Source organism: Rhinatrema bivittatum, chromosome 1, assembly GCF_901001135.1.
Source record: "Rhinatrema bivittatum chromosome 1, aRhiBiv1.1, whole genome shotgun sequence".
Taxonomy (NCBI): Eukaryota; Metazoa; Chordata; class Amphibia; order Gymnophiona; family Rhinatrematidae; genus Rhinatrema; species Rhinatrema bivittatum.
Window position 1 is genome coordinate 216,500,179 of NC_042615.1, and position 16,003 is coordinate 216,516,181.

General features: G+C 43.5%; 1 protein-coding gene across 2 annotated transcripts in view; it reads right to left on the bottom strand.

Annotated features, from left to right (window-relative positions):
- ACOX3 (acyl-CoA oxidase 3, pristanoyl) overlaps nucleotides 1–16,003 on the bottom strand; it is a 255,408-nt gene that overhangs the window by 227,296 nt on the left and 12,109 nt on the right. For both annotated transcript variants that reach the window (XM_029591761.1, XM_029591769.1), the window contains exons 3-4: nucleotides 9,524–9,757; nucleotides 1,068–1,142 (exon numbers count right to left, since the gene is read on the bottom strand). In XM_029591761.1, coding sequence (XP_029447621.1) covers nucleotides 1,068–1,142; nucleotides 9,524–9,757 — 309 coding nt within the window. The remainder of the gene's footprint in view (nucleotides 1–1,067; nucleotides 1,143–9,523; nucleotides 9,758–16,003) is intronic.

Below are 16,003 nucleotides of genomic sequence, written 5' to 3' on the forward strand. Positions count from 1 at the left end.
GCTAGAAGCAGTCGGGACTGCATTGCACTGAGATGCCAGCATAAAAAACAGGACCCCAATTCAGGTATTGGGTGGTTGGGTGGGAGCGGGGGCGTTTCAGAAGATGAGATTTTCATTTATATTTAGCAGGGAGGGAGGGCCGGCACAGTGCCATGGTTTTCTTTTTATTTTAAAACATATGAAGGGGTTAGGACGGGAGTCCTGGTCAGTGGGTGGGTAAGACTCTTGGTAACGGTGGTGGGGAAATTGGGCTAGGAGGCTCGTGACTTGATTTTATCTATTTTTGTTTTAAGGAGCTCTGGTTATCCAGATATCTTTTGAAGTTATCTGGGTAAGCAGAAAGTTATCTGGCCACACAAGGCTGGATAATTTTAGGCCTAATTGGCCCTATTTAAAACACTGACCACTGGCCAGTGGTCAGCAGGACAAACATCCCACTGGCCAGTGATCAGTGGGATGTTTGTCCTGCTGAATATAATAACTTTAGCCAGATAATTTGCCCACTATTACCCGGTCTAATGAATATTTATTTATTTATTTAAAAAGGTTTGTATACCGCCTTTACAAATAAAAATGTAGCCAAAACGGTTTACAAGTTAAAACATACATAATCTAAATAAAAACTCATCAATAAAACTAAAATTTAGTCAAAGAATCTTAAAATACAAAAAAAAAAAAAAATTCAGTAAACAAGCAGAGAGTGCTTCTGAACCTCCTGACAGAAACCTCCCATGTTACAAGACAAACATAATCTCATCACCCAGTATTAAAGCAGGTATATATCAGCATCCAAGACTTCATTAAAAAGATTAGCCATAATCCCATAGTGAAGTATCACATATGCAGTGCCAACCACAAAAAATACATCGAAACAGCAGCGAGAATGTGTCCATTGCTGTGTGATCTGTACACTACTGGACTCTGTCAGCTAAGGAAAAGCTTCCTGCTACCGACTTTGTTTCATTAACATACTTTCCAGGTTTTATTTATTACAAAAATTTATGAGAGTTTACTACCAAGGTAGTAAATAATTGAAATATACTTGTACCAATCACACAAGAACTTACCTCCATATTCCTCACTTGCTCTACAAACTTGCTGTGCCTTTCAGATCCAGCACTTGCAATAGCATTAGTAAAAACCTGAAAATATATTGGCAGCATATTACAAAATTGACAAAACAATGAGCCTCTGAATCACCTCCTGTGTATATAATATAGACTGGAGGTACAGGAGATATCGCTTTTCTTACAAAAGACAATTTGTCTGGTGCAAAACGTAAGGTTATAGCCACAGAAATGGCTCCACCTAAGACCCACTTAGTGCACCATCATAATGTGTTCTTTCTTTTTTAAATAAATGTCATTTTTTTCAATTTTTTCTTTTTCTAATGCTAATTGAGAATATGGTTCTAACAAAGATCCTCTATCTGTAGATGGGTTTTTTTAAGTCAATATGTATTCCAACTTCTCGCATACATTAGAGATGCAGCACATATTATGTCCATCTTGGAACAATATCAAGATCCCTTCAGGGATTTATACATGTTTACAATAGACATTACAGCATTATATACCAACATCCCCCAAGAAGAAGTACTGCAAGTGGTGCAAACAATGCCGCAAAAGAGAAACTTCATAGCGGGTCCCAAATAGTTTGACAATGGAATTGGCTAGAATAGCCGTGCAAACTTTTTTTTTCAGTTTCAATGGAGTCTATTATCAGCAAATAAAAGGTACAGCAATGGGGGCTTCTATAGGCCCAGATTTAACCAACCTCTATGCAGGGGATTTTAAAGCACACTGGTTGCCAGCTTGCCCCTAGTGGAAAAATATTAAACTCTGGAAACGTTACTTCGATGATATTTTTATGTTGTGGGCAGGGGATTTAGACCACCTAGAGAAATGTTTGGAATGGTTAAACCAGTGTGATAATAATCTACATTTCACTTTCTCTTATAGGAAGGAAAGAATTACTTATCTTGACATTATGATAGTTTTAGATAGAAATCTTACTTAAGGAAATTGAATAAGGACCATCATTATAAGCACTACCGGTCCAAAAACCTTCTTTGCTTTTTAAATAATCATCAGTCCAAAAGTCCAGGTATATTTTTGGAATTTTTTATGCAAATAAAATGAAAATGAAGAAGCATTTAACTTTGTCCTTCTTGTTATCTTTGGTATGAAAATCCCATCAATCCCAACACGTGCCGTGTTTCGAGTTAAATCGCTGCTTCAGGGGATCTGTTGAACCTTATAAGAATGTATTGGTGTGGCTTAAGATAATCCCCTGCAGCAGAGGTTTACTTCGAAACACGGCACGAATTGCGGGTATGAGATTCGTGCATTTTGCATTGGGGGTTATGGACGCACATCCAATCGTGTATTGAGCCATGAGCTGGCCGCAGCACACGGTACTATATCAGCCTGACAATGAGGGAAAAAAAAATATTAGAAAAAAGTAAGAATACCCCAGTGCAAAAACTTATCAATTTGTTGAATACAACATATGCTGATATTACAAAAAGATGAATAAAAAGAGTTTTTTTTTAAATATTTGTGAAATTACTTGTACACAAGTGAAATAGGGGATGGAATGATTCTCCTATGAGGAAAGGCTAAAGAGGTTAGGGCTCATCTGCTGGGAGAAGAGAAGGCTGTGGGGCAGTTATGATAGAGGTCTATAAAATAATGAGTGGAATGGAACAAGTAAACTTGAATCAATTGCTTACACTTTCAAAAAGTACAAATACTGGGAGACATTCAATGAAGTTACTAGGTTATACATTTAAGACAAATAGGAGAAAATTTTTTTTTTACACAATCTATAATGAAATTCAAATTTGTTGCTGGAGGATGTGGTGGAAGCTGATAGTGTCGCTGGGTTTAAAAATGATTTAGACAAGTTTCTAGAAGAAAAATGTATAAACCATTATTAAAGTGGGCATGAGGAAATCTCTGGGATAATCAGCAGGGAATATATTGATCTTTTGGGATCCTGTCAGGTATCTGTGACCTGGATTGGCCACTGATGAAAACAGAACACTGGGCAAATCTGACCCATTATGGCAAGTCTTGTGCTCTAACTGTGGCAAATCTTATATTCTTTTGGCTAAGATCAAATGTAGTAAGTGTAATGTAGTAAACTCTCTTTAATCATCTTTTTGTAATATCAGCATATGTTGTGTTGAGCAAACTGATTACATTTTTACACTGGGGGAATCTATATCAGATGTAGTCATCTAGGGTATGGTCACATTTTTCTTAATTAATACTTATCCAAATAATCATCTCACCAATGAATTTTGCAAGGGGGTGGGAGAGTGTCCATTGTCTCTGTTCTAGAGACCCAAGGTAAGAATAACAGAAGATTTCCATCACAGAACTGCAGTTCTGGCATGGGTGATCTTTTACTTTCCACTGTGCTGACACATTTAGATAATTTATCATTTAGCCTGAACAAAAATACATGCTCTCTTCTGGCAATATCAGCAACAATCTGCTCTGCATTTCGCCGGCCTTACAGGGGAGCCCCAACTGTAATCGTGGGTGAAATAAGAGCAGGAGGTAGGAAGCAGCCAAACTATGGAGCTAATAGAAAAGGCTCCCGGGGGCACTCTCGCCGCGGAGCAAGATGGCCGCCTGATCTAGAGCTCCTGTACAGCCCGGGCCGACACCCGCTGAGACCGCCGTGCAAAATAAAGATATAGCTTGTAAACCTCCCGAAATCGCAAGCGGAAACCATCGCGATGGCACAGCGCAAAAAAGGACCAGATCTCAAACAATTTGCGTTCTCTAAACTCCCCGACTTGGAAGAGGGGCCTGAGAGCACACTTGGGACCTCGGACTCGAGTGAGCCGGCACCCGAGGAGGAGAGCGATTCCGGTGGAGTGCCGATGGCAGCACCTGATATCCCCACGAGGGATGATTTTCGCCGATGGTTCGGGGACATAAGAAAAGAAATGAAAGATAACAAAAAGGAACTTCTATCCACCATCCAACAATTAAAGGAAGACAAGGCAGATATAGGGAGACGTGTGGATGACTGCGACATGCGCCTAGATGCTCAATCTGAGAAACTAGACGGCCTAAACAAATCCGTACAAAGGGTCACACAGGATTCAGACGCTTTACTTGCTAAAATGGAAGATCTGGAAAACAGAAGCAGGCGCAACAATCTGAGATTCAGGGGCATACCAGATACGGAAAAGTATGCTGACTGTGAGAAAATGATTCAGGGGTTCTGCGCTTTCCTTCTGCAACATAAAACAGATAATATTGAAGGATGGGATTCTGCTATGCAGGTGGAGCTGGAACGTGCACATAGAACTCTGGGCCCCAGAATCACTGGCAGGCCACGAGATATCATAGTGTGCTTCACTAGATTCCCGGTGAAAGAACAAATCTATCAGATTGCAAGGAAGAAAGCGGCGTGGGAATGGGAATCCCACCAAATATAGATTTTCACGGACCTCTCACCACTGACATTGAAGAAGAGGATGGAATTCAAGGAGATCACAGCACTACTTCGAAAGGAGAATATAAGATATCGCTGGCTATTTCCCTTCGGCATTGCAATCACTATTGATGGCACCACCACCACAGCCAAGAACTTAGTGGAAGCTGCGGCCATCTTAAGATCAGCAGGTCATCAAGTGAACACCACCACCAATTCAAGGGGTCCGCCTTCTACTGCACCTATGGAGACACCACGTTGGCAGAGGTCCGCAATGGAGGGAAAAGGCTCAGACGAAACTCGGGGGACAGTACCTCTGATCAGGACAAAGGGAAATGCTGATTTCTCCGAGAGCACGCTGAGCGAAGATCTTACAAGATGGACTCTGGTTCATGACTACAGTAATGATGGTTTCACATGCAATCATATTTCAGGTTATGGTTTAAAACGAGGTTTATTTACATTGTGATATGGGGGGGGGGGTCAGCGGGGTGGGCTCCGTGATCGATTCTTACCCCCACAGCCGTCACGGAATGTCCTTAGCGCAGTTCTGTGAGGCAAATAGGCAGATACGGGGAGGAGGGAGGGGGTGGGTACGGGAGGGACTCAAAAAAATTATTTACTGCATTAGGAATGCACAAAAATTATCCACAAGAGTGAATTTATTATATGATCTGGAGCAGGGATGGTATATTGCATTGGGGGTGATGTATACCGGGGGTACCATTTTATGGTCGGTGATGCGTATAGAGGGAAGATTCAAACTCAGGGCAGGGTGCGCAAGAGGAAGCCTGATTAGATCCCCATTATGATGTCCATCAAATTATGATCCTTAAATGTGAAGGGCCTTAATAGTCCTCAAAAAAGGCAGCATATTAAGCAGGAAGCGCAGAAATCACAGGCAGATGTCCTACTTCTACAGGAAACACAACTGCAACAAAAATATGTACATTTGCTCCAGTGGCCACTTTACCCCCACCAATTCCACGCCGCAGCCAATGTGGAAGGGAAATACACTGGTGTCAACATTTTACTCCACAAGGACTTCCAGGGAACTGTAATCAAACATATAGCTGATCCCATGGGGCGGTTCCTGTTGGTTCAGTTAGACATTGATAAAGAAATATATACCATTCTAAATGTGTATGCTCCCAATACATCTCACACTGATTTTCTGGACAGGCTAGACAATATCCTAAACACTGTAGAGGAGAACCATTTAATTATTGCGGGTGATTTTAACCTAACCATCCAACCAAGGCTGGACAATTCGTCCGGGGGAGGGTTGGGAGCCGCTGAAGGCCGCAAATGTCTCAAAATATTTATTAGGGATAGGGAAGTGTTAGACATATGGAGACACCGGAACACCAACACTTGGGACTACACTTTCTACTCCCACCCACATCAATCCTATTCCCGCATTGATTATTTTTTACTAGATAAGATGCTTAACTTTCGGGTTCGAGATCTGGGTATAGGCCCCATAACATGGTCTGACCACGGTGCGATCTAGTTGTCTATACAGACACGAACTGTACAGTCCGGGCTACGCTATTGGAAATTGAATGACTCCTTGCTGGAGAATGACACCTTTTGCCAGAGCATTAGATTAGCCATAGAGGAATATCAAAAATTCAATGACCCTGACTCATACCCAAAGCCTCTTCTGTGGGAATGTTTAAAAGTAGTTCTCCGGGGCAAGTTTATATCTCAGGCCTCGCACCAAAAAAGATTACACAAGCGAGAGAGGCGGAGTCCAATATCTCTGTTTTGGAAAAACAACACAAGGTATCCCTATCTTCCAGAGTTTATGGCCAGCTCCAGAGGGCTCGTACAGCCTTGAAAGATCTCCAAGCGAATGATATTGCGCATAAGTTGCAACTCATTCAACAAGAACATTTTGAGTGGGGCAACAAAGCTGGTAGGCTGCTAGCGCGTAAACTGAAAAAATTGGTTACTCAAAATCAGATAACTAGGATTAAAGCGGTAGACGGTTCTATTTTAGACTCTGCAGAGATGATACAGCGTAGATTTCAACAATTTTATGGAGAATTGTATACTGCAGACTCTAGTATCTCCTTGACAAATATTGATGCTTACCTTGCCAATACCACTTTACCTCAGTTAACAGATGCGGAGCGGCAATATTTTGAGGGACTTATAACACCTGTTGAGGTCCAGCTTGCAATCAAAGCCCTTAAAATTAACAAAGCGCCGGGTCTCAATGGGTACACTGGCCTGTTTTATAAAAAAATTACGGATCATGTATCCCCCTACCTGCTCGAGACCTTTAATGCACTTCGAGAAGGAGGCTCCCTGCCTGCTGAAGCTAATGTAGCCGGCATTACTATCTTGGCGAAACCAGGCAGGGACCCGTTAGAGTGTGGGTCCTACCGCCCCATATCCTTAATTAATATTGACTTAAAGCTTCTAGCCAAGATCTTAGCCACAAGGTTGAACAGAGTGATGGCGAAGTTGACGCATCCAGACCAAGCAGGTTTTATTCCAGGGCAAAAGGCAGCAGACAATGTCCGAAAAATAATAGATCTTTTATGGAAGGTTAAAAAAGACCAAACTCTGACCATATTATTAGCTATAGACGCTGAAAAAGCGTTTGATATGGTCCATTGGCAATTTCTATTTCGTACTCTGGAAAGGATGAATTTTGGTCCCAAATTCTTAAACTGGTTATTTCAACTTTACGATAACCCAAGGGCTAGGGTGAAGGTGAATGGGGCATATTTGAATCCCTTCCCGATAACTTGGGACACTCGACAAGGATGCCCTCTTTCACCCCTGTTGTTCGCCTTATTCCTGGAGCCCCTCACTAAGGGGTAGATTTTCAGACGAGCGCGAACAGCCTACTTTTGTTTGCGCTCCAGGCGCAAACAAAAGTACGCTGGATTTTAGTAGATACGCGCGGAGCCGCGCGTATCCACTAAAATCCTGGATCGGCGCGCGCAAGGCTATCGATTTTGTATAGCCTGCGCGCGCCGAGCCGCGCTGCCTCCCCCCGTTCCCTCCAAGGCCGCTCCGAAATCGGAGCGGCCTCGGAGGGAACTTTCCTTTGCCCTCCCCTCACCTTACCCTCCCTTCCCCTACCTAACCCACCCACCCGGCCCTGTCTACACCCCCCCCTTACCTTTGTCGGGGGATTTACGCCTCCCGGAGGGAGACGTAAATCCCCGCGCGCCAGCGGGCCTGCTGCGCGCCGGGCCGCGACCTGGGGGCGGGTACGGAGGGCGCGGCCACGCCCCCGGGCCGTAGCCACGCCCCCGTACCCGCCCCCAAAACGCTGCCGACACGCCCCCGGAACGCCGCGACGACCGGGCCCGCCCCCCGACACGCCCCCCTCCGAGAACCCCGGGACTTACGCGAGTCCCGGGGCTCTGCGCGCGCCGGGAGGCCTATGTAAAATAGGCTTCCCGGCGCGCAGGGCCCTGCTCGCGTAAATCCGCCCGGTTTTGGGCGGATTTACGCGAGCAGGGCTCTGAAAATCCGCCCCTAAGATAATTAGGGGTGACCGGTCCATCTCGGGCATCCAGGTGGGGACAGAAGATTACAAGATGTCGCTATTCGCGGATGATGTGTTGTTTACACTCACTAACCCTCAGCAATCGCTCGCAGGCATGATAGATAAGTGGAAGCCTCTTCTAGTGGGTACGAGACGCTATTTTTTGAATACACATTTATTTCATCACATGTCCTTCTCTCCGGGGTGGGATTCCGCACTGTTCCATGAATGGAAGGGCAAGGGAGTGACGACCCTGGGCAAACTCAGAGATAGAGATGGTATTATGACATTTGCACGAATCCAGGAAGTGTACAAGCTCCCCCCCTCTGCCTTCTTTTCTTACTTACAGTTACAACAATTTATTAGGCGGGAAAACCTACAGGGGGAGTTAAATAAAGGCAAGCCCCAATTTGAAGGTTGGTGCGATCTTGCAGACCGCCTAACCGGTGGTCTATCAAAAATTTATAATATGTTACAAGGCTCATTGGCCAACAGGCCTAAATATGTATCTGCATGGAAGAGAGACTTGGGGATACTGTTCTCTGATGAGGATTGGGATCAAATTTTTCTCCACACTAAGAAATGTTCTGTTTCTTCCTCCCTTACAGAGAATGGGTATAAAATACTATTCAGATGGCACCTTACCCCGAGCAGGCTGTATAAAGCTAAATTATGTGCTAATGACTTGTGCTGGAAGGGGTGTGGTCAGAGTGGTACATTCTTACACATGTGGTGGGAATGTCCTCAAGTAAAGAGACTGTGGCTGGATGTACAGGACATTATCCAATGCACTTTGAAGCGGCAGGTAGATTTATCACCAGCCCAGGGACTCCTGAATGCCCCCGTTGATGGATCTAGATTTGAAAGTAAACTCATCAATTAGTTCTGTCGGGGAGTACGGTGTCTTCTAGCGGCCTCCTGGAAACAACCAGCAGTGCCCTCTAGAAATTCCCTAATACAAACACTGGACACTATGTGTGTGATGTATAAGATCACTGCCCAAAAACATAGACACATACCCAAGTTTGAGAGAACATGGTCACCATATCTTTTATGGAAAAGTGAGGTGTGGCCTACGAACATGGGGATCACCACTTCTAATGCATCAATAGTATGAGACTCCCAAAAATCAGACTGAAATCAGACTGACACAGTTGTTTGTTGTGATGATACATTTTATACAGTTGTTGTTTACTGTTGCTATAGCCATAATACAGTTTGATGATGCTTGATGACTATCTGCTCTGCTTCGAGATGTTATTCCACAGGTGGATGTTAGGTAGTTCCTTTTCTGTTACATGTGCATTTCTTATTCAGCACACGTTGTATGGCAGTATTATGTTTTTTACAATTCGTTAAGGAGTATGGAACTGTTTCCTTACTGTGAGACTTTGCATATTAGTGTACAACGTTTATAATCTGTGCAATTTGAATAAACATTACATTGAAAAAAAAAAAAAAAAGAAAAGGCTCCCATTCCCTGGAAAATAAATAAATAAATAAACCTACAGCTCAAAGGCACACTTTAAATTCACGAACTACGCTACTCACCTGAGAATTTAACAAGTACTTTACGAGCAAAGACATATCATACATGGCTAGGCAATTCCACAGCACCAGAAGCTTTAGCGGCTGTGCCATCAGTTCTTCCTGTGTCAAGAAATCATATTCCATGATCCTCTTACAGCGCAGGAATGTCAGCTCACGGTATTTCTCCAACGACAGGTCTCCTTCCGTATGACGAGCAAAAAGAGGATCATTTTCTAAAGCTGTGAAGATTATTTTCTAGATAGGAACAAGCAAGCAAGAAAAAGAAATAGAACCAACAGAGTTATTTATGTTGTGAAAAAACATTTATTTATTTATTTATTTAACATTTTTCTATACCGAACTTCATGACAAGCTTCATATCAGGCCGGTTTACATCAAACTTGGGGGTTAACTTAACAAAAAACCATATAACAAGAAGGCCGAAGCGCAGGTACAAATAACAGGGGGAATGAACTTGGAGGCTAGAATAGCCAGGAAATAAAGAACAGAAAAAACTGGAGAATAAACATGATTGGATATGCAATTACTGGGTTGGACATTTGGTTGGACATTGGACAAAAACATGTACAACCAGAGCAATAGGTCAAAATCAAAATTCCTCTTAATCTGAAGTTAGTTTTCTCAAAAAATATGAATGAGTTTCCAAATACGAGACTGGAAGTATCTGACCTTCAGAAATATTTTTTTTTGGCTTTAAAACTGGTATAGTAATAGGGATCAGGAACATCAGAATATTACAATTTGCAAGCTGCAGCAGACACAGTAGGATTACAGTGGGAGGGTGCAGGAAGCACTATTACTTATAAACAAAGAATAACTAAGGCTTTACAGTAAGGTAGAGCCTAGAGTGGGAAGGTGTTAAGTTCATGTACTTTTTATGGGACTAGGATTGTGGGGTTTGTCCAGAGGGCTGTATGTGTAAAAGTAAGTACACAAATCACTTATACACGTATTTTTACATTGCGCAAGAAAGGGGCATTCCAGGAGCAGAACTGGGTGGGAAAATAATTTACGGACTTCCTGTTTAATTTTCAGAAGTACGTGTGCAAGCTCACACCGGCTCTGGAGGAGGTGTTTGTTTGTATGCAAGTCTGGTAAGGCTGCTAAGCACATTGATATCTTTCAAAGCGGACCTACATGCGCAAGTCTGCTTCGAAAATTCAAGTTAAAGTCAGCAAGTACTTTCTACTTGCAGACTTTAGCCCTATGCATGCTGTTATAAAATAGGGCCTTTAAATTTTACCAGTCGCTTAGTGCTTGCCAACAAGCAGATAATCAACACTTTCACAAAGTTGAAAAAAAAAAAAAAAGAGAAGAGAGAGACCTAACCATTGCAAGTTTATCGGATATTGTGTCTGGCAGCTGGCTTCTCAACCTACAGACTTACAGTATGTAATGAGCTAGCCAGCTGCCTAGGTGGTGAGGGTCACTCCTGTATTTCTTGCTGCTTTATGAAGCCAAATTAGATCCCTACTGATAGCTGATTCGAATGGCAGAACTTGGCTGCAGGATTTAACTTCCTTTTCAGTTCCTCTTTCCTGATGTTATAACAGATCTGCTTGGACCTGTTTTCGGTCTCCAGTTCCATTCTGGTCCCCTGCCTGCTCCTGTCCACCTCTATTCATGCTTCCTCTCATGCTGGCCCTTGCCACTTCCTGACAGACTTCCTGGTTTTGATAGAATCCTGGTTGCTGACCCCAACTGTGCTTGCCAAACCAGTATCTCCTATGGCTTCAGATACTTGTCTTGGCTCTTTGCTGACTTTGCACTCTGTGCCAGCTGCTTTTGCCTTGGGCATGACTTACATGTGTGGCATATCTTTAAAAAAGGGTAGGGTTACAAGAGGCTAAACTGAATGCTCAACTTCCAGGTATTATTCTGGAACCTTCTGGTGTCAAGAAACAAGACACAGGAGGTTAATGGACATTGCATGATATTCAGTGTTTAAAGTATTATTTATTTATTTATTTATTTATAATTTTTTATATACCGCCGCTCATCAGAGATATCACGTCGGTGTATGTGGGTTGGAAGGGGAAAACTGGGTTTCTGGGTAACATCTCTATTAATGGAGCAAGTAAGCTGGAGAGAAGAGCACTGAGAGGAGAGGATTACCATGCTGGTGGCTGGAAAGAATCAGTAAGTATTGCTTGGAGAAATTTTTAAAACTTAAAAGTAGAAGAAGTAAACTATTGGGGTATATTATTTAGTGTGTTCATGTGTTTTGTTTTAAATAGTTAGTCAGAAAGGCAGGCAACAAACAGAAGTTTGTGTGTTTGTATTTCCCAACCCCCCACCCACCCCAAGCTCATCCCTTAATTTACAGGCAGGTGTCACTTTCACACTTAAAAGAAAAAAAAAACCAGGTCTTTTAACTAAAACTCAGAAATTCCCCATACCTTATCAAAAGTTTGATCATTACCAGATATATAGTGAATACACTAATACATTTAAATGACCCTAATTGTATGCATCCTACTCCCAGAGCAACCTAAAACTTAACTAGGAACTGAACAAATTTAAGATGAAGGCAGCAGTTCAGCAGCAAGAGGAGGGCCTCACAGTTTTTTGCATTGAGTGTCAGATGTATGATTTTTTACCCGCCAGTGAGAAACTGTACATGTGCATCTGATGCAAAGAGCTCCTATCTCTCAGAGAATAAGTCCAATCTCTGAAGGCTAGAGTGGAAGACCTGGAGGAGCTGAGGCAGACAGAGAGGTATATAGACATAGTAGCCAAGTCCCAACTCCAGTTTGGCATCCCTGGTGCTGCCTTGGAGGAGAAAAGTTCCATGATCGGAGAGCAGGAAACGTTCCATCAACCTGGAGCAGCAGGAAATGATCCTGTAGCAAGCACCTGCTCTCCAGGTAGTGCATTGTCCTCTTCCACCGAGGATGTGTCTCCCAGGGCTACTGCCAAGGAGGGAAGGGTTAGTTCAGCCATCATAGTTGGTGATTCGATTATTAGGAATGTAGACAGCTGGGTGGCTGGTGGGCGTGAGGATCACCTGGTAACATGCCTACCTGGTGCGAAGGTGGCGGACCTCACGCGTCACCTAGATAGGATTTTAGACAATGCTGGGGAGGAGCCAGCTGTCCAGGTACATGTGGGCAAAATGTGGGAGGGAAGTTCTGGAAGCCAAATTTGGGATCTTAGATAGAAAGCTGAAATCCAGAACCTCCAGGGTAGGATTCTCTGAAATGCTCCCTGTTCCACGCGCAGGTTCCCAGAGGCAGGCAGAGCTCCGGAGTCTCAATGCATGGATGAGATGATGGTGCAAGGAAGAGGTATTCAGTTTTGTAAGGAACTGGAGAACCTTTTAGGGAACGAAGGGGGGGGAGGGGATTCTTTTTCGAAGGGATGGGCTCCACCTTAACCAGGGTGGAACCAGACTGCTGGCGCTAACGTTTAAAAAGGAGATAAAGCAGCTTTTAAACTAGAACAAAGGGGAAAGCCAACAGTCACTCAGCAGCGCATGGTTCAGAGAGAGGTATCTTCAAAGGATACTAATGATGCATTAGAGTTAGGGCATCCCAACAGAGAGAGGTAGATCTTAAAAACGTACGTGCGCGCGTACTTTTGTTCATGCCACCGGCGCGAACAAAAGTACACCAGATTTTATAAGATACGCGCGAAGCCGCGTGTATCTTATAAAATCCGGGGTTGGCATACGCAAGGCTGCGCAAAATCGGCAGCCTGCGTGCGCTGAGTCACGCAGCCTGCCTCTGTTCCCTCCGAGGCCGCTCTGAAATCGGAGCGGCCTCGGAGGGAACTTTCCTTCCGCGTCCCCCCACCTTCCCCTCCCTTCCCCTATCTAACCCACCCCCCAGCCCTACCTAAATCCCCCCCCCACCTTTGTTGTGCAAGTTACACCTGCCTGAAGCAGGCGTAACTTGCGCGCCACACCTCGGCATCCCCCGGCACAGGCCACAGTGCCGGGGGACTCGGGACCGCCCTCCCGGCCCGACCCCGAACCGTCACCACGCCCCGGACCGCCCCCTGACATGCCCCCGGACACACCCCCTCCCACCCCTTTTACGAAGCCCCGGGACTTACGCATGTCCTGGGGCTTTGCGCGCGCCGGCGGCCTATGCAACATAGGCGCGCCGGCGCGCGAGTGCCCTGCGCGCGTAAATCCGGCAGGATTTATGTGTGCAGGGCTTTTAAAATCTACCGCAGAGGTTCCAATAATAAGAAAGTAGTCCAAGTGACTATAATTAAAAACTCACCTCAGTTAAAAGATTCCAGTTTATCTCTGTCAATTGAAAAGCAGAATGTAAATACAAACAAAACATAGACTTAATTGGCATCTCAGAGACATGGTGGAAGGAGGATAACCAATGAGACAGTGCTATACCAGGGTACAAATTATATTGCAATGCCAGAGAAGCTTCTTGGTGGTGGGGTGGCACTTTAAGTCTGGGATGTCATAGAGACCAACAGGATAAAGATCCTGCTTGAGACTAAATTCACAATCAAATATTTATAGGTAGAAATCCCTTGTGTGTTGGTCAAAATGGTGAGACGGAAAGTGAAACGCTAAGAGAAATTAGGGAACCTAACCAAACTGGTAGTGCAGTAATAATGGGAGATTTCAATTACCCCAATATTGACTGAGTAAATGTAACATCAGGACATGCTAGAGAGATAAAGTTCCTGGTTAGAATAAATGACAGTTTTATGGAGCAATTTGTTCAGGAACCAACGAAAGAGGGAACAATTTTAGATCTAATTCTCAGTGGAGCACAGGGTTTGGTGAGAGAGGTAATGGTGGTGGAGCCGCTTGGCAACAGTGATCATAATATGATCAAATTTGAATTAATGACTAGAAGGGGGACAATAAGTAAATCCACACCTCTAGCGCTAAACTTTCAAAAGGGAAACTTTGAAAAAATGAGAAAAGCAGAAAAAAAAACAAACCACGAAATGAAAAAAGGTATCTCTCACATACATGCTATTATATACACACACATTCTCTCTTTCTCTCTCCCCCATTCACATACATGCTGTCTCACATACACATTCTCATGTTATGTCTCTCTCTCCCTCACACACACACACACACACACACACACCTCTCACTCAGGGCAGGCCTCTCTCCATGAGACTAACCTGTATCTGGCAGTGAGCTGAAGATGGAGCTGATGCAGCATTACCCAGGGTCTGCAAAGCCTGCCCTAGTTTATTTCCTCTTCCCTCCTGTTTTCATCCTTGGCGAATCACCAATCACCCCCTAGCCTACAGTTATTTACCACTCCATGGGATCCCCAATCCATTATTGTCACGGACACACAAACTTCTAGTCCCAGCTTGTACCTCCTACACTGCACCTGACTGGCGAAAGCATCTGCCCTTCACGCCCAGGGAAGTGGAATGATTCTCAGGAACAATGAGTGATGGGTACCTTCATCCTATGGCCACTGTGGCAGGATGCGTTGGGGTCTTCCAATCATTCCTACTGGGCTTCTTTTCTTCTAGCTGCCAGGTTGGAGATGGGTCCATGTTGCTGACCAGACATTTTAGTGTCTGGTTATCTTTGTACACTGTGTAGTCCCTCTCTATGGGATGTAATCTTCTCCAAACATCCAGTAAATTTAAAGAATTACAAAAGGTAAGGAACCCCTTGTTCTGAGAGAAACAGGTTTTGTGGAGGACTTATCCATGCCTGAATCATAAATGGCAGTAAAATCTCCTCCCAAGATGATAGGTATATGAGAATATTGTTTAAGGAGATTAATAAGTTCCACAAATAAAACCTGTGTTGGGTGCATACACATTACTAAAGTTATGGGTTTCCCCCACAATATTCCCTCTAACATAATAAATTGTCCATCAGGATCACGATACTCCTTTTTCATCTGAAAAGGAATGGATTGGTGTATTAAAGTGGTCATCCCAGCTCTTCTATGTCCAGATGATGCAAAAAACACTGTCCAACCCAATTTTGTCATAATTTTTTATGTGCTTCAACTATCAATTTTGTTTCTTGTATAAAAGGCTATATCTGTTTTGAGACGTTTTATTGCTCTCAATTTTTATATTGACTGGAGATCCTATAAACACATATATTCCATGTTAATATTCTGGTCATCTGAATCATTGTATCCAGAAAAAGAATAGACAATATGTAGTGAAATTGGTCTGATCCCAATTTTATGCAAAGTTAGAAGTCATCAGAAAATAAATGGCATCAACACTGAAGGACTGAATGAGGTTTCAGACTGAGCGAGTGAAAATGTAGAAAAGGATCAGGGGAGGGAACCAAGTCCTTTGAGGGCCCTTTGATGGCAGTGCATTCAATCATAATGTCAATATAAGATCTTGGTTTTTGATTCACAATGCACTAAGCCATGATACTTCTGTCTGTCTCAGTACTTAATTAAAAATGCATCGGCCAGTAAGAAACTTAAGATCTGAAAGTCAATGTTTATTAGATATTCCAAACCACAAAACCATACAGCTTGCAGACTCTCAAGATAA